The sequence below is a fragment of the Nerophis ophidion genome, linkage group LG28, assembly GCF_033978795.1.
Source record: "Nerophis ophidion isolate RoL-2023_Sa linkage group LG28, RoL_Noph_v1.0, whole genome shotgun sequence".
Lineage (NCBI taxonomy): Eukaryota > Metazoa > Chordata > Actinopteri > Syngnathiformes > Syngnathidae > Nerophis > Nerophis ophidion.
This window is the reverse complement of record NC_084638.1, coordinates 12,855,779-12,879,503: the sequence shown is the minus strand read 5'-3', so window position 1 is coordinate 12,879,503 and position 23,725 is coordinate 12,855,779. Positions and strand designations below refer to the sequence as shown.

General features: G+C 40.3%; 2 protein-coding genes across 3 annotated transcripts in view; both read right to left on the bottom strand.

Moving 5' to 3' along the window:
• LOC133545570 (gastrula zinc finger protein XlCGF26.1-like) overlaps positions 1–23,725 on the bottom strand; it is a 384,938-nt gene that overhangs the window by 207,088 nt on the left and 154,125 nt on the right. The gene's annotated exons all lie outside the window — the stretch shown is intronic.
• On the bottom strand, positions 887–13,849 carry LOC133545572 (gastrula zinc finger protein XlCGF57.1-like). 2 transcript variants are annotated; one of them, XM_061891279.1, is made up of 3 exons: positions 13,442–13,849; positions 8,581–8,761; positions 887–3,066 (listed from the first exon to the last, which is right to left on the bottom strand). In XM_061891279.1, the coding sequence occupies exons 1-3, from the start codon at positions 13,448–13,450 to the stop codon at positions 1,553–1,555; spliced, it is 1,704 nt and encodes a 567-aa protein (XP_061747263.1). In that variant the 5' UTR covers positions 13,451–13,849; the 3' UTR covers positions 887–1,552. The 2 variants fall into 2 exon arrangements, with proteins under 2 accessions (XP_061747263.1, XP_061747264.1); XM_061891280.1 differs by lacking the exon at positions 8,581–8,761.

Below are 23,725 nucleotides of genomic sequence, written 5' to 3'. Positions count from 1 at the left end.
AGTGGGAACGTTGAGAACAGGTATCAGTTTCGGGGTACCAGAATCTGTGCCATATTGGTTGAAAAGTGAATGGTACTCATCCCTACCAGCAAGTGTTGTTGTACTGGAATCTAATTTACAAACACAACTTCCTCACACACAATACTCTACTAAGGAATTGTTGTTGTATTAAAATAAGGAACAAATCCATCTTTGTACAGCAATGGTTTGAAAAAGGCATTTGGTCGCTGATGCACTTATTGACTGACACAAGTATTTTATTATTTGAATATTTCATTAAGTGCGACCTGCAAATAGACACAAACATTTAAAAAAATATATAAAAGCTTCCGTTCAAAATATTCTAAATACAGCAGCTAACCTTTTTCATAACTCTTTTCTAAACTTTCTGGGCTTTTGGTGGATGGACACAATATTAGAGATTTGAAACTCTGAAATAAGACAATTCTTTACAATTTCTTTATTACTGTATTTTATCTGGAAAAAAACAAACAAATAAAAAATACGAATAACTTGAAAGTTTCCATACTTCCAGAAGCAAAGGAGTTCATTTAAAAACAAACAAAAAAAAAAAACTGGAATTGACCATTTGAAATATTTTTTAAGATATTGTTTTGCAATTGAAGACAACGCTTGATTGTTCTGTAATAGGGAAAAAAATAAAGTGTTTATTTTATGAATGTATGCAAATTAAATATCTGTGGGATGATTTACAATATTGGCTGTTGCCTGACACTTAAAACTGTGATTGATATTGACATGTTTTGGGGATGTTTATAAAGGAAATTTTTTTTTTTTTTAAAAAGTTTAAAACACAACAATGGGGATTTTTTTTTAAATCCAGAAATGTATGTTTGTAAAAACAAAACCATCCTTCCACAAACAATTCAGCCATTTTCTCTCACTTTAATATTGCATAAAGGTCTGGGGACATACATATAAAACAATCACAACACAATCATCATATTACAAAAGAGAGTAACAAAGATAATTGATACAGTGGTATAGAGACCCAACAAATGATTAATAAAGTCACACATTTTAAAATTGGATAAAAGACAACTGTTCAAAAGATGTATAAAGTAAATAATAATATGCTTCCTGAAGTGGTGCAGAAGATGTTTCAGATGTGAACCAGTAAATATGTATATCATATAAAGGTGCTTATCTATGGGATGTTTAACAATTAGAAATACAAATTTGTCACACTTCAATATTTCAAGCACCTATAAAAACAGTATTATGAATTAGTCTAAAATTGTCTGATGAATATATAAATATACACATAAAATGTTTATTGTATGTCTTGTACTGTTTACTCTCACCGTTTCAGCCAAATTGATCTGTTCAATTTTTAATGAAAGTACACAATGTTGCATATTAATGTATGTACTTGATTGAAAAAGCACTAATATAAAATATCAAATCTATAAATGTAGAAGCATGTTAAAAACATTGTTACACAAACAACAAAGTCACATATGTTATATGTGCTGATGTTGTTAGAAAGTCAAAATTAAAGTCTTGACAGTTTATTTCAAATCCTGCAGTTTCATTTGCTGCTGCTGTTCTCACCAGCACACTTGTGTTTCTTACACTGGTACTTATAAGAGAATCGTTCACCACACACACTGCAACTCAACACTTTCTCTTCTGGGTGTCTTCTCATGTGTGTTCTAAGGGTTGATCGTTCACAAAAGCTCATGTTGCAGATTGAACATGAATGTGATTTTTCACCAGTGTGTGTTCTTATGTGCTTTTTTAAATTTTGACTTTGTGCAAAACCTTTACCACAGACTAAACAGCAAAAAGGTTTTTCACCAGTGTGTGTTTTCATGTGTACTTTCAAATTGTTACTCTGTACAAAACTTTTACTACAGATTGAACAGATAAAAGGTTTTTCACCAGTGTGTAAAAGTGTGTGTTTTTTCAAACTCTGACAGTGTGTAAAACTTTTGCCACATACTGAACAGGTAAAAGGTTTTTCTCCAGTATGTATTAGCATGTGTACGTTTAACACATTTTTTTTTGTAAAACCTTTACCACATTCTGAACAGAAAAAGGGTTTTTCACCAGTGTGTGTTCTCATGTGCACTTTCAAATATTCATTCCTTGTAAAAGATGAGTCACAGCTTGAACAGGAAAAAGGCTTTTCACCAGTGTGTGTTCTCATGTGTACTTTCAAATTTTGACTTTGTGCAAAACCTTTACTACAGAGTGAACAGGTAAAAGGTTTTTCTCCTGTGTGTGTTCTCATGTGTCTTTTCAAATGATCACCTTGGACAAAACTTGAATTACACACAAAACACTTAAGAAGGTTTTCCCCAGTGTGTCTTTTCAGGTGTTCTTTCAAACCTTGACTTCGTATATACCTCGAATCACACACATGACACGCATAAGTTTTTTCTACTTTATGTGTTCTTGTGTGCTCTTTCATATTTTCCTTCCTTGTAAAAGATAAGCTACAGATTGAACAAGAAAAAGGTTTCTTTCCAGTGTGTGTTCTCATGTGTGTTTTCAGACGACAATGGTATTTAAAGGTTTTGTCACAGAGAGAACATGTCAAGTGAGTGTTGTCAGTGTGACATGTCTTATCATCTTTAGAGTCTTCATCATCAGTGTCAGGAGAGTGTGACGTTGTGTCCTCACTATCTGATAGTGGAGCTAAGAGCTTGTCTGCTTGTGATCCTCCACAGTGGTCTCCATCAGCTTCTGTTGTCATGTGTTGTGTTGAGCTGCTGCTTGGAGGATCCGCCCCTCCCCTCTCCTCACCTTCACCTTTGACCTCATCACCTTCACTCTTCACAGGGACACCAGTCACTGGGAACTCCATCAGTCCTTCAAAATGCTCTCCCTCCCTCCTGACACTGTGTTCCTCCTCTTCCTCTTTAATGTGTGGCGTCGGTGTGTCTTCCTCTTCCTTTTTACAGGGAGGAGTCTGTGTCAAAGAGGAAAAGGAGGCACCAGAGGGTTCGTGACACCTGATCTTCTTCTTTGATGGATCCTCCTTCACCATCCTGAAGCTACACTCCTGTTTTTCAGGCAGAAGTTGTTCTTCACAGACTTCTGCAGGACACAAAAATTACAAACATGTAAGTTTACAGTACATATACTTAAAATAACAAGTAATTATATGAATTGGCCTGAAAACAAACACGATGCTCTTTACATTATTCACAGGAAAAGAAGACCACTTTTTACGAGGGCTGGGCAATATGGCCTAAAATCTATATTGCGATAAATTCCCTTCCACTTAAGTGCAGCTGAGATAGGCTCCAGCGCTCCCTGTGACTTTAATGTCAGTTACTGATGTATAAACTTGAAGAAAACATTAGGTTGTCAATGTAAATCTGTATTCCGTATTGTTGTCTCTGCATCTTGTGGTCAGGTTCGCTCACCGCGAATGCTGTGGGTTGAAAGTGTATTTCCTGTTGCTTCGTGGTTTCATTTATCTCGCGTAGCAACGTTTGTAAGTGTAACCGGGTATTTCCACTGAATGTGGAACGACAGCGCCACGACAGACCAGTTTCGTTTTTTTGTTTTCAAGTCAATGAGTCAGTTTCCACTGCCTGGCTTCTATATTTAGTGGTCAACACAACAAGGCGGTTCAATCGAGCTAAAATCTGCTCGTGTGGGACAGGAAGTAATGCACAAACACAAAATAAATAATCCAGTATACTTTCAAAGTAGAATATTCTATTTCATGCGGATGGTATTCTACACTTTGAAAAGTTCTAATGACATGAAGTCAACTTGTCAAAAGGTTTTCAGACCTAATTTCACCTCCTTGACACAAATGGACGAAAACATGCTGATTCTAAAAGGCCCAAAATTAAAGAATCCAAACAGGCATACATCCCTCAGGAAGGGGAAGCAGTGCACTGTCAACACCGTGTATGGTGCTGATGGTGCTCTGCTGACCTCAACTGCGGATTTTGTGGATAGGTGGAAGGAATACTTCGAAGACCTCCTCAATCCCACCAACACGTATTCCTATGAGGAAGCAGTGTCTGGGGAATCTGTGGTGGACTCTCCTATTTCTGGGGCTGAGGTTGCTGAGGTAGTTAAAAAGCTCCTCGGTGGCAAGGACCCAGGGGCGGATGAGATCCGCCAGGAGTTCCTCAAGGCTCTGGATGCTGTGGGGCTGTCTTGGTTGACAAGACTCTGCAGCATTGCATGGACATCGGGGGCGGTACCTCTGGATTGGCAGACCGGGGTGGTGGTCCCTCTCTTTAAGAAGGGGGACCAGAGGGTGTGTTCCCACTATCGTGGGATCACACTCCTCAGCCTTCCCGGTAAGGTTTATTCAGGTTTACTGGAGAGGAGGCTACGCCGGATAGTCGAACCTCGGATTCAGGAGGGACAGTGTGGTTTTTGTCCTGGTCGTGGAACTGTGGACCAGCTCTATACTCTTGGCAGGTTTTTGAGAGTGCATGGGAGTTTGCCCAACCAGTCTATATGTGCTTTGTGGACTTGGAGAAGGCATTCGACCGTGTCCCTCGGGAAGTCCTGTGGGGAGTGCTCAGAGAGTATGGGGTATCGGACTGCCTTATTGTGGCAGTCCGCTTCCTGTACGATCAGTGTCAGAGCTTGGTCCGCATTGCCGGCAGTAAGTCGGACACGTTTCCAGTTAGGGTTGGAATCAGCCAAGGCAGCCCTTTGTCAACGATTCTGTTCATAACTTTTATGGACAGAATTTCTAGGCGCAGTCAAGGCGTTGAAGGGTTCCGGTTTGGTGGCCACGGGATTACGTCTCTGCTTTTTGCAGACGATGTGGTCTTGATGGCTTCATCTGGCAGGGATCTTCAGCACTCACTGGATCGGTTAGCAGCCGAGTGTGAAGCGGCCGGAATGAGAATCAGCACCTCCAAATCCGAGTCCATGGTTCTCTCCCGGAAAAGGGTGGAGTGCCATCTCCGGGTTGGGGAGGAGACCCTGCCCCAAGTGGAGGAGTTCAAGTACCTAGGAGTCTTGTTCACGAGTGGGGGAAGAGTGGATCGTGAGATCGACAGGCGGATCGGTGCGGCGTCTTCAGTAATGCGGACGTTGTACCGATCCGTTGTGGTGAAGAAGGAGCTGAGCCGGAAGGCAAAGCTCTCAATTTACCGGTCGATCTACGTTCCCATCCTCACCTATGGTCACGAGCTTTGGGTTGTGACCGAAAGGATAAGATCACGGGTACAAGCGGCCGAAATTAGTTTCCTCCGCCGTGTGGCAGGGCTTTCCCTTAGAGATAGGGTGACACGCTCTGTTATCCGGGAGGAACTCAAAGTAAAGCCGCTGCTCGTCCACATCGAGAGGAGCCAGATGAGGTGGTTCGGGCATCTGGTCAGAATGCCACCCAAACGCCTCCCGAGGCAGGTGTTTAGGGCACGTCCAACCGGTAGGAGGCCACGGGGAAGACCCAGGACACGTTGGGAAGACTGTGTCTCCCGGCTGGCCTGGGAACGCCTCGGGATCCCCTGAGAAGAGCTAGACGAAGTGGCTGGGGAGAGGGAAGTCTGGGCTTCCTTGCTTAGGCTGCTACTCCCGCAACCCAACCTCGGATGAGCGGAGGAAGATGGATGGATGGATGGATGGATGGTTGGATGGATGGATAAACAGGCATATTCCGGGCAGCTATATGGGGGCCTGTACTTCAGCATTGTATAAAAATGACTAGTTCCATCTCCCACATTAAAGTAAGTGTAGCTAACACTACTGCACACAGGAAAACGTGTGAAGGAAAATTGCAAGTAGTCGAAACAAAGATTGTGCATGACTGACAAGAGGCTCACTTTGTTCATGCAAGTCTACTGTGGAATAAACATGCTCAGGTGCTGAGAGCAATGCACAGAGTGAGACGTCTTAGTCCAATTTAGGGCTGGGCGATATATCTATGTACTCCATATATTGCGGGTTTGTCTCTGTGCAATATAGAAAATGACTATATCGTGATATTCGAGTATATGTTCTCACGCAGTTGCTTTTAGCTGTGGGCATTACACTTCATAAGTTTCCCACTCTTTCTTGTCTCTCCTTCTCACAGAGACAAAAAACATGTGCACCTTCTTACATACGTCACATACTGTCGCGCTTGCAACGTCACACCCCCCCACCCCCCCCGCGAGCAGAGAGGTAGCGACATGGGTAACAGTAGCTGTGATGCTAACGGTGTGTTGCGAGTGGTTATACGAGAGAAAGAAGGTGCGAATCTGGTAACAAATGAAGTAACGATTAATTCCCAAGAATAACAGCAGGGAGTCCATTGTCTGGCTTCAAGCGGGAAGATGTTGAACAATTATGCGGCAAAAGCGTTGCTCCAAAAAGTAGCAGTAAAACTAATTTGTAGCATCATTTGAAAAGTCACCCAATAGAGAATGAAGAGTGCTTGAAACTCTGCATGTCAACATCTCCGTTCGTTGCCACAGCAAACAAAATGCCGAAGCAACCATTTCCAGATAAACACTGTATGAAAAAAATAGTCAATAAAAGAAGGAGGTAGCGTCTGCAGGAACCTACCACATAGTGAAGGACATACACCATTTGATTTCCTATTATGCAGCTCATTTTTATTTGACAGTTATTGAAATAACTTGTGTGACATCATGCACAAAAGTGAACTTTATTTGTTTTAAACTATTGCAGTGGTGTTCTGTACAAAAAGTGCACTTTAATTTAGTGTTGTTTTGATATGTCATCATGGTGACATCATGCACAAAAGTGCACTCATAGCTTGTTTTAAAATGTCTCTGAAAATCTTGCACTTTCTGTTTTGAAATGACATGAATGTTTGTGCCACTGTCTAATAACTGTTTAATAAATACACTTTTGCTAAATTGACATAGTTGTGATTCCCCTCTCTGCATGAGAGTTTAAAAGTAGCATATATTAATGCAGTATGAAGAGGAATGTTTTAATGTAGACACATTGAATCATCATACTGCTGTGATTATATGCATCAAGTGTTCATTCCAGTCTATGGCAAAATATCGAGTTATATGTTGTGTATCACGACATGGCCTAAAAATATTGAGATACACATCGAGAGGAGCCAGATGAGGTGGTTCGGGCATCTGGTCAGGATGCCACCCGAACGCCTCCCTAGGGAGGTGTTTAGGGCACGTCCAACCGGTAGGAGGCCACGGGGAAGACCTAGGACACGTTGGGAAGACTATGTCTCCCGGCTGGCCTGGGAACGCCTCGGGATCCCCCGGGAAGAGCTAGACGAAGTGGCTGGGGAGAGGGAAGTCTGGGTTTCCCTGCTTAGGCTGTTGCCCCCGCGACCCGACCTCGGATAAGCGGAAGATGATGGATGGATGGATGGATATTGCCCAGCCCTAGGTTTCACTATGTAAAGCGCTCTGAGTCACTAGAGAAAAGCGCTAAATAAATATACTTCACGTCACATAAATTGGAACCACACTTTTTTTTATATTTTGCCTATCAAGAACACACGTTTTTTCTTATTCATGCATTCTAAATAGTAAATAAATGCGATCAAAAGTCTGCTTAAGATAGATCAGGGGTCACCAACCTTTTAGAAACCAAGAGCTACTTCTTGGGTACTGATTAATGGGAAGGCCTACCAGTTTGATACACACTTAAATAAATTGCCAGAAATAGCCAATTTGCTCAATTTACCTTTAATAAATAGATCTATAAATGTATAAAAAAAATGGTATTTCTGTGTGTCATTCCGTCGTACATTTTTTTTCCTTTTACGGAGGGTTTTTTGTAGAGAATAAATGATGAAAAAAAGACTTAATTGAACGGTTTAAAAGAGGAGAAAACACACAAAAAATGAAAATAAAATTTTGAAACATAGTTTATCTTCAATTTCGACTCTTTAAAATTCAAAATTCAACCGAAAAAAATGAATAAAAAAACTAACTAAATTGAATCTTTTTGAAAAAAATAATAAAATAATTTATGGAACATCATTAGTAATTTTTCCTGATTAAGATAAATTTTAGAATTTTGATGACATATTTTAAATACGTTAAAATCCAATCTGCACTTTGTTATAATAGATAACATATTGGACCAACTTATATTTCTAACAAACACAAATCATTGTTTCTTCTAAATCAGGGGCGCTCACACTTTTTCTGCAGGTGAGCTACTTTTCAATTGACCAAGTCGAGCAGATCTACCTCATTTCTATTTATAATTTATATTTATTTATTTAGGAAAGAGACATTTTTGTTAACAAGTTAATGGTGTTTAATGATAATACAGGCATGTTTAACACACATAGATTCCTTTCTTTCATGAAGACAAGAATATAAGTTGGTGTATTTGATTCTGATGACTTGCATTGATTGGAATTAGACAGTGGTGCTGATAACGTCCGCATTTTCAAATGGAGGAAAAAAAAAGTCCTCCTTTCTGTCCAATAACACATGAAAGTGGTTGGATTTGGCATCTCATTTGTCCAACTTGCATACTCCTTTTTAAACACTTTGTTATGAGAGTAGCATATGTGTGTGGCCCTTTTTTTTTTTTTTTTTTTCTCCGAGTCTAACTGTATTCTGATTCTGGATGGTCTTCTCCTGAGTGTCAGAGGTGGACTGTGGCCGGGAGAAGCGTGATACAAACCAGAGTAGAAGGACACTGTGCACACACCACCACTTGGTTCACCAGGGTTGTCATCCAGTCTCCACAAGTCTTTCCTACCGATACTGTCACTGGCCACCCCTAAAGACCAGTGACTGTTGTCTCCGACTTCCACCTCCCACAAATGGCTCCCAGAGCTGAATCCCACTGAAGCCAAGATGCCCTGTGGGTTGACACATCTATCTGTGTTGTCTGGAAGAGGCTGTTCATCACACACAGACACAGTGGACAGGTCAGCAGACACAGTCAGACATGCTGAGCCTGTGTTGGGGTCCAAGCTCACCGGAACTGTCGATGTCTTCGAGGCCGGTCCTGGCACACACCGTTCAGCGACAGGCCCGCAGGCTACGCCCCCCTCCACATACCTCCACCGCCAGACTCAGGCCGGGAAGCCGTCTGGCCGCCCCTACTCCACCCCCCACCGGACCACCTGCCCCACCTCTATGTGTGTGGCCCTTTAATGTCTGGCAGCAGGTGAGTGACGTCAGTGAGTGTGCGGGTGGGCAAGCAAGTGAGAAAGCGGTCGCTGAGGGCGGGGGAGAAATACATTGGCATCAAACTCCGTAGCTTGCTAGCTTGTGCACGCTAGCTTTCTGAGACTCTTATTTTGTTAGCACAGGCAGGATGAAACAGGTCTTTTATGGTGAAGACAGGAGCTGTGCAGTCGGTCTTTAGAGTTTTGACAGTAGGTACGGAGTCTCTAGAAATAAAATGTGTTTCTCTGCGTCCGCCCTGTTAGTGATTTTTTTCTTAAATATGAGCTCGCAGCAGGCAGCGTCATCTCACAAGATCCTCGGGTGCCGAGAATGTCAAACAACTGACGAAAGTGAAGTCTTGGTATGATTGATGATTGCTCATTTTTATGTATACTTTTTAATGCCTGGCTTGAGATCGACTGACACACCCTCCGAGATCGACCAGTCGATCGCGATCGACGTAATGCCCACCCCTGTTCTAGATTTTCCAGAACCAATATTTTAAAAGAAATTCAAAAGACTTTGAACTAAGATTTAAATTTGATTCTACAGATTTTCTAGATTTAGCAGAATATTTTTTGGGGCATTGTAATCATAATAAGTTTGAAGAAATATTTCACAAATATTCTTCGTCGAAAAAACAGAAGCTAAAATGAAGAATTAAATTAAAATGTATTTATTATTCTTTACAATAAAAAAAAATTAAAAATACTTGAACATTGATTTAAATTGTCAGGAAAGAAGAGGAAGGAATTTAAAAGGTAAAAAGGTACATGTGTTTAAAAATCCTAAAATCATTTTTAAGGTTGTATTTTTTCTCTAAAATTGTCTTTCTGAAAGTTATAAGAAGCAAAGTAAAAAAATAAATGCATTTATTTAAACAAGTGGAGACCTAGTCTTTTAAATATTTTCTTGGATTTTCAAATTCTATTTGAGTTTTGTCTCTCTTAGAATTAAAAATGTTGAGCAAAGCGAGACCAGCTTGCTAGTAAATAAATGAAATTTAAAAAATAGAGGCAGCTCACTGGTAAGTGCTGCTATTTGAGCTATTTTTAGAACAGGCAAGCGGGCTAGTCATCTGGTCCTTACGGGCTACCTGGTGCCCGCGGGCACTGCGTTGGTGACCCCTGCAATAGATGCTATTAGAGTCGCATTATTACGCCTACAAAGAACCTAAAAAACATCCAAACACCTCCTTTAAGTTTTTAAGTACATGCAGTAGGTATATATTGGTAGATTGGTAATGCATGGCATCCTGCCAGCTGCTATGCTGACAGTTATTTTAGTACCTACAATTATGGACAATTATTGACCTTTCGCCCGAACCAGCGTGCCATCTAAAGTACTGGAAAGTGGGATATTATACAGAGTTGGGGATCTTATTTGCACCGCAGACAACCAATTTGGCTTTAAGAGCAAGTACAGCACTGACTTGTGTATTTATGCTTTAAAAGAAGCTGTAGAAAAATACAGAGTGCAGGGCCCTACAATGTTGGTAGGGTGTATTGATGCATCTAAGGCATTTGACAGAGTCAACCATCTCAAACTCTTCACCAATCTGAAGCATAGGGGTGTTCTGGGTATATTCTGGCATATTGGTACGACAGGCAGACGAAGCAGGTAAAATGGGGGAGTAGTTTATCCTCTCCCTTTAGAGTTGGCAATGGGGTACGGCAGGGTGGGCTTCTATCACCAGGTCTATTTAGCCTGTCTATGGATGACCTGTCAAGGCAGTGGGAGAATGCAGAACAGGGTGCATCATGGGGAACACCTTAATCAACCACTTTATGTACACTGATGATGTAGCCATTATATATCCCAGTAATGCAGGGTTCCTCCAGCTTCTTAACATATGCTCAAACAACTAAAGCAGTCCAAACTAACAGAAATAACACAAAAACATGATCCGGACCACGGATCATGACATAGACATGCTGAAGAGAATGCCGCATTTTTTAAAGGAATCTTTTCTTGCCCAGCCTCACCCAGACTCTGCATTCTGTGGCCCTCAGGTAAATTGAGTTTGAGACCCTTGGTCTAGAGCTTACTGCACCCCAATGTACACAGCACCCCTCTGGGTGAGGTTCAAGAAAGAGAGCTTGCACAAACTCCAGGTTGCATATAATGACTGTCTCAGAATCCTCCTCAGAAAGGCCAGGGGTAGTAGTGCCAGCAAGCTTTTTTGTGATTTAGGGATTAACACCTTCCACGCCACCCTGAGAAAACTGATGTTAAAGTTTATATGTAGACTGCAGGGGCCCGAGAATGTTTTTCTTATACAGATAACCAAACCAGTTCTCTTAGGTACCAATCCTATATATGGAAACACTGGTATCTGTGCCTCACAATACGAAGGTCCTGGGTTCGCTCCTGGGTTCGGGATCTTTCTGTGTGGAGTTTGCATGTTCTCCCCGTGACTGAGTGGGTTCCCTCCGGGTACTCCGGCTTCCTCCCACCTCCAAGGACATGCACCTGGGGATAGGTTGATTGGTAACACTAAATGGGCACTGGTGTGTGAATGTGAGTGTGAATGTTGTCTGTCTATAAGTGTTGGCCCTGTGATGAGATGGCGACTTGTCCAGGGTGTAGCCTGTCTAAAGCCCGAATGCAGCTGAGATAGGCTCCAGCACCCCTCGCGACCCCGAAAGGAACAAGCGGTATAAAAATGGATGGATAGATGGATGTTATCTGTGCCTTAAATAGAATGCGTAGTAGCATTTTAAAGTATATTTTTATTGCCGCTTATATTTATTTAACATGTTTTTATTTAGTGTATATGCACAAGCATCGATTTAAAGGGGAACATTATCACCAGACATATGTAAGCGTCAATATATACCATGATGTTGCAGAAAAAAGACCATTTGTTTTTTAAACCGATTTCCGAACTCTAAAAGGGTGAATTTGGCGTATTAAACGCCTTTCAATTGTTCGCTGTCGGAGCGATGAGCTTTCACCCTTGACGTTACAACGGGAAGCAATCCGCCATTTTTATAAACACATTACACACACCAAATCAAATCAGCTCTGTTATTTTACATTTTTTCGACTGTTTTTCGTACCTTGGAGACATCATGCCTCGCCAGTGTGTGTCGTCGGAGGGTGTAACAACACGATCAGGGACGGATTCAAGTTGACTTACATGGAGTGTGCATCAATTAGCACGGCATGCTAACCGATGATAACATCCTATTTAGGCTAGCTGTATGTACATATTGCATCGTTATGCCTCATTTGTAGCTATATTTGCATCCAGCCTTTCCCTCCACCAACATTTAATGCCAAACAAACACATACCAATCGACGGATTTAAGTTGCTCAACTGTCACAAGATGCGAGAGTCCCGATTGTTTGGTCTGCACATTTTACCGACGATAGCGAAGCTACGACAGAGGTGTGTGACTATCCTGCGACACTCAAAGCAGATGCATTCCCAACGATAAAGTCAACGAAATCACAAAGAAAAGTTTTGTTGATGTTATTGACTTACTCTATCTGCTAATCAGGCATATTTGGTCACGGCATGACTGCCAGCTAATCGATGCTAACTTGCTATTTAGGCTAGCTGTATGTGTATTTGTAGCTATATTTGCATCCAGCCTTTCCCTCCACCCATATTTAATGCCAAACAAACACTTACCAATCGACGGATTTAAGTTGCTCCAGTGGTCAAAAGATGCAATCGTTGGTTAGAAGGCGATCGCCGAATAGCCTCAATAGCTATAGCTATTTAGCGAATAGATTCAATAGCTATTCGCTCAATACCTTCAGTTTCTTCTTCAATTTCGTTTTCGCTATCTGCCTCCACACTCCAACCATCCGTTTCAATACATGCGTAATCTGTTGAATCGCTTAGGCCGCTGAAATTTGAGTCTGAATCTGAGCTAATGTCGCTATATCTTTCTGTTCTATCCCCCATGTTTGTTTGTATTGGCGTCACGCAGTGACGTCACAGGAAAATGGACAGGTGGATTTACAGATAGCGAAAATCAGGCACTTTAAAGCCTTTTTTCGGGATATTCCATGATGGGTAAACTTTCTTAAAAAACTTGAAAAATAAAATAAGCTACTGGGAACTGATTTTTATTGGTTTTAACCCTTCTGAAATTGTGATAATGTTCCCGTTTAAGTTTTTATTCTACAAATGGACTGAGTTTATTCTACAAATGGACTGGGTTGGGTAACTCATTTTTACGGGTAGTTAAATTCGACAGAACAACGACAACCACGCAGTTGCAAGTATCAGACGACTCTATGTACATCATCCTCACAAGACAACCAAACTTATTATACACAATATATTTCAGAATAGTGTTAGTAATGAAATATAAAGTTAGTAAAGATGTGAGAGTAAGAAGTAAACAAACCTGTAACATCCTGTAGTTGATGTTGTCGCTCCTTGTCCTCTTTTGTTGGACAAAGTTCCTCCCCGCACTTTGCCATCGTTCTTTCGCACATTTTCACACAATCACAACACTTTACACTCACATTAGTTCCCTACTTAGCGATGTTTAAATAACTTCCGCGTCTCTTTGTTAGCAGCTAACAAGCTAAGCTAACTAGCCAGCTAAACTAGCTGCAAGCTACCTTAAGTGAAGCCAGCAAACAGGAGAAGTGTCAAAATGCGCTCAGACTAATGTATCCGGCTACAAACAATTATTAACCGTGTGTACTCTATTAAACAACATATATGTAAGAATACAGAAATATAATGCCCGCGTTTAGGACTTCTCCGTCAGACGCCATCTTGCTTTATCACCCGATCGGTCCACGCATGCGCGCACCGGACGTCACTTCCGCCAACCAGTTTTGCCACACTTACTTTTCATGGTTCTTTAGTGTCATCTGTATTTCAATAACAATGTCATCATAAACCATCGGAGGTGGGTAGGGTAGCCAGAAATTGTACTCAAGTAAGAGTAATGTTACTTTAGAGATTTATTACTCAAGTAAAAGTAAGGAGTAGTCACCCAAATATTTACTTGAGTAAAAGTAAAAAGTATGTTGTGAAAAAACTACTCAAGTACTGAGTAACTGATGAGTAACCTGATTACGGCAACAAATAATGCACAAAAACATAAAAATAGCAATGAGCAAATTCAGAGCCAGGAATATCTCTTAAGCAACTAAAACAATAATATGTATTAAATAATAGTACATTAAAATAAAATAAATAAATGGAAATATATATATATATATATATATATATATATATATATATATATATATATATATATATATATATATATATATATATATATATATATATATATATATATATATATATAAATGTATGTGTATATAATATATATATATATATATATATACATATATATATATGATATGTGTGTGTATAAATGATATGTGTGTGTGTGTGTATATATATATATATATATATATATATATATATATATATATATATATATACACACACACACACATATCATTTATACACACACATATCATATATATATATGTATATATATATATATATATATATTATATACACATACATTTATATAGATATATATATATATATATATATATATATATATGGCGACTTGTCCAGGGTGTACCCCGCCTTCTGCCCGATTGTAGATAGGCGCCGGCGCCCCCCGCGACCCCAAAAGGGAATAAGCGGTAGAAAATGGATGGATGAATATATATATATATATATATATATATATATATATATATATTTATATATATATATACGTACATACATTTATATATGTACATATATATATTATATATATATATATATACAGTATATAATTTGTATTTATTTATTTTGCCGTTTTTGTTCACATGTTGAAAGTGTTTTAATGAATATACATGCATGTTTACACACACATATCATTTATACACACACATATCATACATACATACATACACACACAAATCATTTATACACACACATATCATATATATATATAAATATATATATATATATATGTACATACATTTATATAAATATACATGAATATATATATATATATATATATATATATATATATATATGTACATACATTTATATATACAGTATATAATTTATATTTATTTATTTTGCCGTTTTTGTTCACATGTTGAAGGTGTTTTAATGAATATACATGCATCTTTAACACATAGATTCCTATCTTTCATGAAGACAAGAATATAAGTCGGTGTATTACCTGATTCTGATGACTTGCAATGATGGGAATAAGACGTCCTCGTTTTCAAATGGAGGAGAAAAAAAGTTCCTCTTTTGTGTCTAATACCAGATGAAAGTCGTTGGTTTTTGGCATCTTATTTGTCCAGTTTCTATATTCGTTTTTATACACTTTACAAGAAATACATTGGCGGCAAACTCCATAGCTTGCTAGCTTGTTTGCTCTGGCTTTCGGAGACTCTTATTTTGTTAGCGCAGGCGCGATGTAGCGGCGCTTTTATTGTGAAGACAGGAACTGTGCGATCAGTCTTCAGGCTTTTGACGGGAAGTACGGTTGAAATAAAGAGTGTCTTTTTTCCTTTACACTTTTGATTGATTGATTGATTGAAACTTTTATCAGTAGATTGCACAGTACAGTACATATTCCGTACAATTGACCACTAAATGGTAACACCCGAATACGTTTTTCAACTTGTTTAAGTCGGGTCATGTGACCACCTGGCTCTGTTTGATTGGTCCAACGTCACCAGTGACTGCATGTGATTGGTGAAACGTAGGCATGCGTAGATTCTACTTTGAAGCTCTGTCTTTAACCAAAACAAACATTAATAGATCGATAAAAAAAAGTAGCGAGTAGCGAGCTGAATGTAGATAAATGGAACGGAGTAAAAGTAGCGTTTCTTCTCTATAAATATACTCAAGTAAAAGTAAAAGTATGTTGCATAAAAACTACTCGTAGAAGTACAATTTATCCCAAAAGTTACTCAAGTAAATGTAACGGAGTAAATGTAGCGCGTTACTACCCACCTCTGTAAACCATTACATAAAAAACAAACGTTATCAAAAATACGGTATTCATTATGAAACCGCACAGATATGTATACAAACCTGAAAGATGTGTCCAGCAGCCTTAAATAAAAAATAAATCGATTTTAAAAAATTATTTTATAATAAATTATTTACTTCAGAATTCTGAAAATGTATTTTTTTCCCTTAGGTTACAGTAAATGTTTAGTTTAAAAAAAAAAATCAACATTTAAAAAATAAATTATGCGATGGGAGTCATTCATTACAATGACGGAAGCGTAAAAATGGTTGAAATTGTGGCGATACACCTTGTTCATTTTCATATTCTTGTTCCCTTTTACTCCGAGGTAAGATATTCTTTTTTTACATCCATTACTAAACATACAAGTATTTCATTAAGATGGCGCCGCTGTAGTGGCTGCTGGTGTCAGGAGCTCTGTGCTCTTGTGTCATCCTTTTCTGTTCCTGCTGTTTCCCTCTTGTTTTCATGTGGGGGGTTTTTTGCGCTTTGGTTGGGGACCCTTTGGGACTGTGTGACAAGGGTGACTTTCGTGACTTTTGCGGTGCTTTTTTGTGAAGTTCTGGATCTGCCTATCGGAGACCAGTTGCTGGGTCTCTGCCACACCAGAGTCCATTTGGAGAGACTGGAGGAGATACGGATGAAGAGACAGGGCTGCGGAGCTGGCACTGAGCACCGGGACGGACAAGCTTCACTGTGTCTTTGCTGAATGAGCAGGTATTGGACACCTCGGTCTTCTTGCACGCATCCTCGTTCATCCATGTGGACTGGATACTGGCCGAGAGTTGGTGGGCAGCTCTCTTGGTTGCTCCTGTCTCCGGCCATGCTGCTCCTACTCCTGCAGATAAAAAGGTGTAGAACACCGCAGAGGCCACCACAGTGTATATGGGTGTTAAAATGATGTTTTTGTTTGGTTGCTTATCTATTCAGGGCGCAATCGTGTGTGCGCAATATATATTATTAGTTCATTATTTTCTGTTGTTTTACTATTGCTTTTGTAGCAGTATGTAGCAATAACACTGCTGGAGTGGCAGCTGGTTGCATCAGCTCTGCTCTTTTAATGTCCTTTGTGTTCTTTGATTTTTCCCTCTTACACATATGTTTATGTGTGCAATGGCAATGAGGTTTTTTTCTTTCTTCCCTAGGCCTCAGTCTGGACCACCTCTCCAGGGCCCGAGGCTTTGACTGAATATTTTTTATTTATTTATTCATCCCCCTTCCCTTTTTTGTAAGGGGCGCCGTAAGTAGGCAGACCCATCTGCGATCCTGTTCTGTCTCCCTGTAATGTTTGTTTGCTCTTGAATCAGATTGTACTGAAAATCTTAATTTGCTCTCGGGGATTAATAAAGTACTTCTGATTCAGATTGTGATCACAGAACATTATAGGCAAGCAGGATGCCCTTGCAGGAGAATTTCAGAGCCTATTTTTGGCAAGCAGAAGAAGTACTTCAATCCTGGAAACTCAGAATTAAAGTCTGATCTTCTATGACTGAGCAATTCAGAGTCTTTTCATAACACAATAAAACACATAAAATGAAGCAAAATGCTTTTGACAAAATTCTGGTTGCATACTTGACCTCTGTTTTTGACAATACTTGTAGATTTGATTTGAATAGGTTGCTTTCTGAGCACGGACCATCTTCTCAGTATTGTTCACAAACCGACTGTTTGGCGAACCGTGTTCAGAATTAGAAGCTCAAAAGCAGCTACACACAGATGGATATTCACATTTTCAATTCCCAGGCAGACAATCAAGTCTGTTTGTCAATTTGTCGCCAGCAGACTGAAGCAGCGGGATCTAGCACAGGGGTAGGGAACCTATGGCTCTTGAGGCAGATGTGGCTCTTTTGATGATTGCATCTGGCCCTCAGGTAAAACTTAGCTGAAATTGCTCAACACCATAATTAATGAATCATTTTGCTGGTAATCACAGTGTTTAAAATCATGCTCAAAATCAAAAACATTCTCATGCATTTTAATCCATCCATTTTAATCTACCGCATCAGTTCTAGAAGTCGCATTAATGGTAAGAAGTATTTTATTTATTATTGGTTAGCTTCAGAATAACAATGTTATTAAAAAGAATAGGACACTTTTTAAGTGTTGTACCATTGTACGCCCTTACTCATTGTGTCCATTAGAGGGCAGTGTTTACCTCTGTGTTACCTGACACCTATATTTCCTGTTCCGGGGTCATTAGTTCAATTTGTGTGTAAAGAAGCAGCACACCTGCGATGCTGCCGATACAATAAATATACCTACAAGGCCAAAGGTAAAATGTGTCTCATGAGAGTTTGACTACATCTACACCGCAACGCACGAAGCTCATCAGATTGTGGGCCCAGTCAGGCAAGTCTAGAGCAACAACAAGGTAACAGAAGTAAGAAGAACTGTTTGCCAAGAGAAGCAACTAGACGAGCTTGGAAAAGATGGTGCCGAGAGAACCCCGCGAAAATTGAGGACTCTACAAGCCACAGCCTGAGCAACGTTTTGGAGATTTCAAACTATAAAAATAATACAAGTTAAAATGGCCGGAGCAGGAATGCTACAACAGCAGATTGTCTTTGATGGAACAGAAGATAAGTATGATTTATGGGATATAAGTATGATTTATGGGAAACACGCATCCTTAGTCGTTTACACATTCTAAAACTAAAAGACACCATTTTGAGACAGCCCACTGGCGAGGCTGCCATAGTTACGAATCCAGCAAAGAATGCAGATTGTTATGTTCAACTAGTGAACGCACTAGATGATAAGAGTATATCATTGATAAGACATGACGCCGCCGATGATGGAAGGGTAGCCTTGAAATTATTAAGAGAACATTATTCTGGAAAGAGCAAGCCCAGGATTCTAAACCTGTACACTTCATTGACCACCATAAAAATGGAAGGGAATGAGACTTTGTCTGATTATTTGCTAAGGGCTGAGAATATAATATCAGCTCTTTCTGATGCAGGAGAGAACATGAGTGACGGGCTGCTTGTGGCCACCATTTTGAATGGACTACCAGACTCATTCAGACTAATAGCTGTCCACGTTACACAAAATGAGGACAACGTGACATTCAAAGACTTCAAGAGAAGACTGAGGGCTTATGAAGAGTCTGAGAAGATGAGGACAACCGGACCTGCAGACAGCGTGATGAAGACTAGCACAGCAAAGCAAACAAGACACCAATACATACTGGAATTGAAGGGGAAGCCACTCCGACATGTTACAAATGTGGAAAAAAAGGACATATCAGATCTAGGTGTACCAAGAAAGTGTGGTGCAGCCACTGCAAGAGTAACACACACGCAGATTCTCCATGCAGGAAAAAGGGAAAAGACGGAGCCTGAAAAGTTGCAGAAGAAGAGGACATTGACGACGAGGATCAATGTTTCATGGCCAAGCATGCAACAGACGAGAGGCCATCCGTCAACGTGAAAAGGAAAGGGAAAATGATGGACGACATGTGAACGACATCGCCAAGTTCAAGAGCTTTGACAACACATTCCAGCCCAACACCCATTCTATCGAGCTGGCAGATGGGACCAAGTGCAGTGGGATGGCGCAGCGCAGAGGGACGTGCTGATCTATCTGCTAGACAACGAGGGACACCAACAAAGAGCGCAGCTACAGGACGCATTGTATATACCAACCTACCCACACGACATCTTCTCAGTAGCAAGGGCAACAAACGGTGGAGCGACAGCATACTTGACAACCAATCCAATCCAATCCAATCCAATCCAATCCAATCCACTTTATTTATATACCACATTTAAACAACAATAACGTTTCCAAAGTGCTGCACAGCCATGTTAAAAACAATTGTAAAAAAAAAATAAAATAAAATAAAAATAAAAAAATAAAAATATATATATACCGGATTTTCCGGGAGACTCCCGAAATTCAGCGCCTCTCCCGAAAACCTCCCGGGACAAATTTTCTCCCGAAAATCTCCTGAAATTCAGGCGGAGCTGGAGGCCACGCCCCCTTCAACTCCATGCCGACCTAAATGACATGTCAACAGCCTGTTTTCACGTCCGCTTTCCCACAATATAAAAAGCGTGCCTGCCCAATGACGTTATAACTGTAGAATGATCAAGGGCAAGTTCTTGGTTTCTTATGTGGGTTTATTGTTAGGCAGTTTCATTAACGTCCTCCCTGAGCGGTAACAACACACAACAACAGCAGTCACGTTTTCGTCTACCGCCGGGGTCGGCAACCTTTACCATTCAAAGAGCCGTTTTGACCCGTTTCACATAACGGGAGCCGCAGCCATTCTCGCGAATATCTGCCGATGGCCACCCAGATAACAATAATAAGGGCGTACTATGAAACCATTGCCTTTGATGCCTTCTACAACATGTACAAACAGCTTGCCAGCCCAGAAACATGTTGTATGTGACTTCCGCAGAGACATGTACACGACTGCAAGGCATAGTTGTTCAACAGCTATACAGTTTACACTGAAGGTTGTGATTTAAACAACTTTAACACTCTTACTAATATGCGCCACACTGTGAACCCACACCAAACAAGAATGACAAACACATTTTGGGAGAACATCTGCACTGTAAGACAACATAAATACAACATAACAATTACCCAGAATCCCATGCGTCCATGATACTACCCTGGCTATATTATACACCCCGCTAGCACCAAACCCCGCTCTCTACCCCACCGTGCGTCGGTTGAGGTGGGCGGGTTTGGGTGCACGGGGGTGTATAATATAGCCAGGAAGTATCATGGATGCATGGGATTCTGGGTAATTGTTATGTTGCGTTTATGTTGTGTTACTGTGAGGATTTTCTCCCGAACTGTGTTTGTCATTCTTGTTTGGTGTGGGTTCACAGCGTGGTGCATATTAGTAAGAGTGTTAAAGTTGTTTATATCACAACGTTCAGTGTAACCTGTATCACCAAGTATGCCTTGCAATCTCGTACGTGTGACGATAGAAGCAGCGAATTGCATGCGTCTGTGTGGTACGCAGATAGCATGTCGTAAAGGTGGGCGCGATGACATGTGGGCGCGATGACATGTTGTAGAGGGGTGGTCCCCAACCATTGGGCCGCGGTCACAGAAGAATTATTAATCTTTTTTTTATTTTTTATTTAAGATTTATTTATTTATTTATTTTGATTTAATCAACATAAAAAACACAAGATACACTTACAATTAGTGCACCAACCCAAAAAAACTACCTTTTTCATGACAAAAACTCCCCTTTTTCATGACATAGAAAAAAGAAAAGAAAAGAAAAGAATACCCCCCCCCAACCCCCTCTTCCCCGCCGGGCCGCGGGACAAATTATCAAGCGTTGACCGGTCCACAGCTACAAAAAGGTTGGGGACCACTGTTGTAGAGGACGTTAAAAGTAAAGCCATCACGGCATGCCCTCAATATTGTAGTCTGAGTGAAAATCGGAGAATGTTAACCCTGGGTGATGTCCGGGAGAGGCACCAAAATCCAGAAACCCCCCAAAACAATCGTGGGGGTCGGCGATTATGCAGCTGAGCCACATCAGAGTGGCCAAAAAGCCGCATGCGGCTCCGGAGCTGCGGGTTGCCGACCCCTGGTCTACCGTAAAGCAGTTCATCTGCCGTAAACAGAAATGTTGTGACACTCTTAAACAGGGCAATACTGCAATCTACTGTACTTTTTGGGCCATGCTAGGGAGAGATGAACGATTCCAGACTCTAGTGTATTTGATGAAAGCACTTTTGTACAAACAGCTTGCCAGCCCAGAAACATGTTGTATGTGACTTCTGCAGATACATGTACACAACTGCAAGGCATAGTTGTTCAACAGCTATACAGAACAACTGCCTGTCAGAACAACTACCTGTCAGAACAACAGCCAATCAAATTGCATCCACATTATTTTCGTCACACAGCATTCATCCAATCAAATTTCAGGAAAACCAGCGAAGAAGAGCTCTCAAACAACGCGCCAGGGAGGAAACATTATACTAAAAATAGTTTTGTTTGGGTTTTAAAACTATGACTTGGTCAACAAAAAACGAATTGCCGTATACAAAACATGCGGTTGGAAGATTACAGACGGATACGCAACAACTTCCAACTTCGTTCAACATTTGAAGTTGCACAAAGAAGGGTAAGTTTTGAATGTAAGCTAACGTTTACTGGCTGAATAACGCAACTTTTATTTGCTGTGCAGTTAAATCAGTGATGCTGTAAACTCACTTCTAATGTAATAAACGTAGACATCTTATAAGCAGACCCAGCATGGAGAGCTACTGCCTACTGGCGCTGATGAGACGGGGGCGGGGCCGCCATATTGGAGTGGTGATTCACTCAGTGCAGTTCATTTGGCAGGAGCAATGAACTGTCAACGCATTTTACCTCACTGAATACCAATCATTTTCATGCACTTTTTTGTCATACGTGTAACTATGGTAAGGGACACATGTTTTGGCATGTTCATAGTTTGCTTAACAGTAATATAATATTCTTATATGCTATAAATGACCAGATGTCCAAGATCAAAACTGGGAATAATAATCCCAGAGAAGGGGGGAAAAAAAGGGCAGCTATTTTTAAGTTGAAAAAAACCATATGATTAAGTCATGTATGCATGTGTATATCCTACATAAACAATGTATGAAAACAAAGTTTCGTTGTACTTGTTGCAATGACAACAAAGACCTACCATAAAGACCTACCTATGACTATATTAGATATCTATACATCTTACCGACCAATAGACTTTATCTCTGTTGCTGCAACAGCAGAGAGTTTATTCTGTCTTGACACTTTGTATTGAATTTTGTATTACATTCTTCCGATCATGTTTACAGTGATTGTTTTATATGTATTTTTCATGTCTGTTGCTTTGGATAAAAGTGTCTGCCAAAAACTTAAACATATATAAACACCTGAAAGTCTTTATATCAGCTAAAACCACCAATCTGGTTCACTGGATTCAGGATAAAACCAAAGTCTGTTTTACCCAACAGTGTTAGTATTTGAATATTGTTACTTGAAGACTTATTCCTGGTTACAGTTACACTGTTAAGAGACTATTGTCTTGTATTTTGCCTAAAATGAGAATGCATCTTAAAGGCCTACTGAAATGAGATTTTCTTATTTAAACGGGGATAGCAGGTCTATTCTATGTGTCATACTTGATCATTTCGCGATATTGCCATATTTTTGCTTAACAGATTTAGTAGAGAACATCAACGATAAAGTTCGCAACTTTTGGTCGCTAATAAAGCCTTGCCTGTACTGGAAGTAGCAGAGGATCTGCGCATGACGTCACTGGTTGTAGGGCTCCTCACATCCTCACATTGTTCACAATCATAGCCACCAACAGCTAGAGAGATTCGGACCGAGAAAGCGACAATTTCCCCATTAATTTGAGCGAGGATGAAAGATTCGTGGACGACGATAATGAGAGTGAAGAACTAAAAAAAAAAATAGAAAAAGGCAATGGGAGTTAGAGCGATTCAGATGTTATTAGACACATTTACTAGGATAATTATGGAAAATCACTTATCTGCCTATTGTGTTACTAGTGTTTTAGTGAGAATATATAGTACCTGAAAGTCCCAGGGGTGTGGCCACGGGTGTAGTGACCGCCAGTTTCTCTGAGGGAAGTCACGCAGCTGCAGCAGGACGCAAGCTCCGCTGATTTCTCTGGTAAGAGCCGACTTA

Excerpts from the sequence above, each read along its gene's own strand:
- LOC133545572 (XM_061891279.1), bottom strand. Across the intron at positions 3,067-8,580 it reads CACAGTGTCCTTCTACTCTG|AAGTCTGTGAAGAACAACTT; the intron begins GTTTGTATCACG and ends TGTGTCCTGCAG.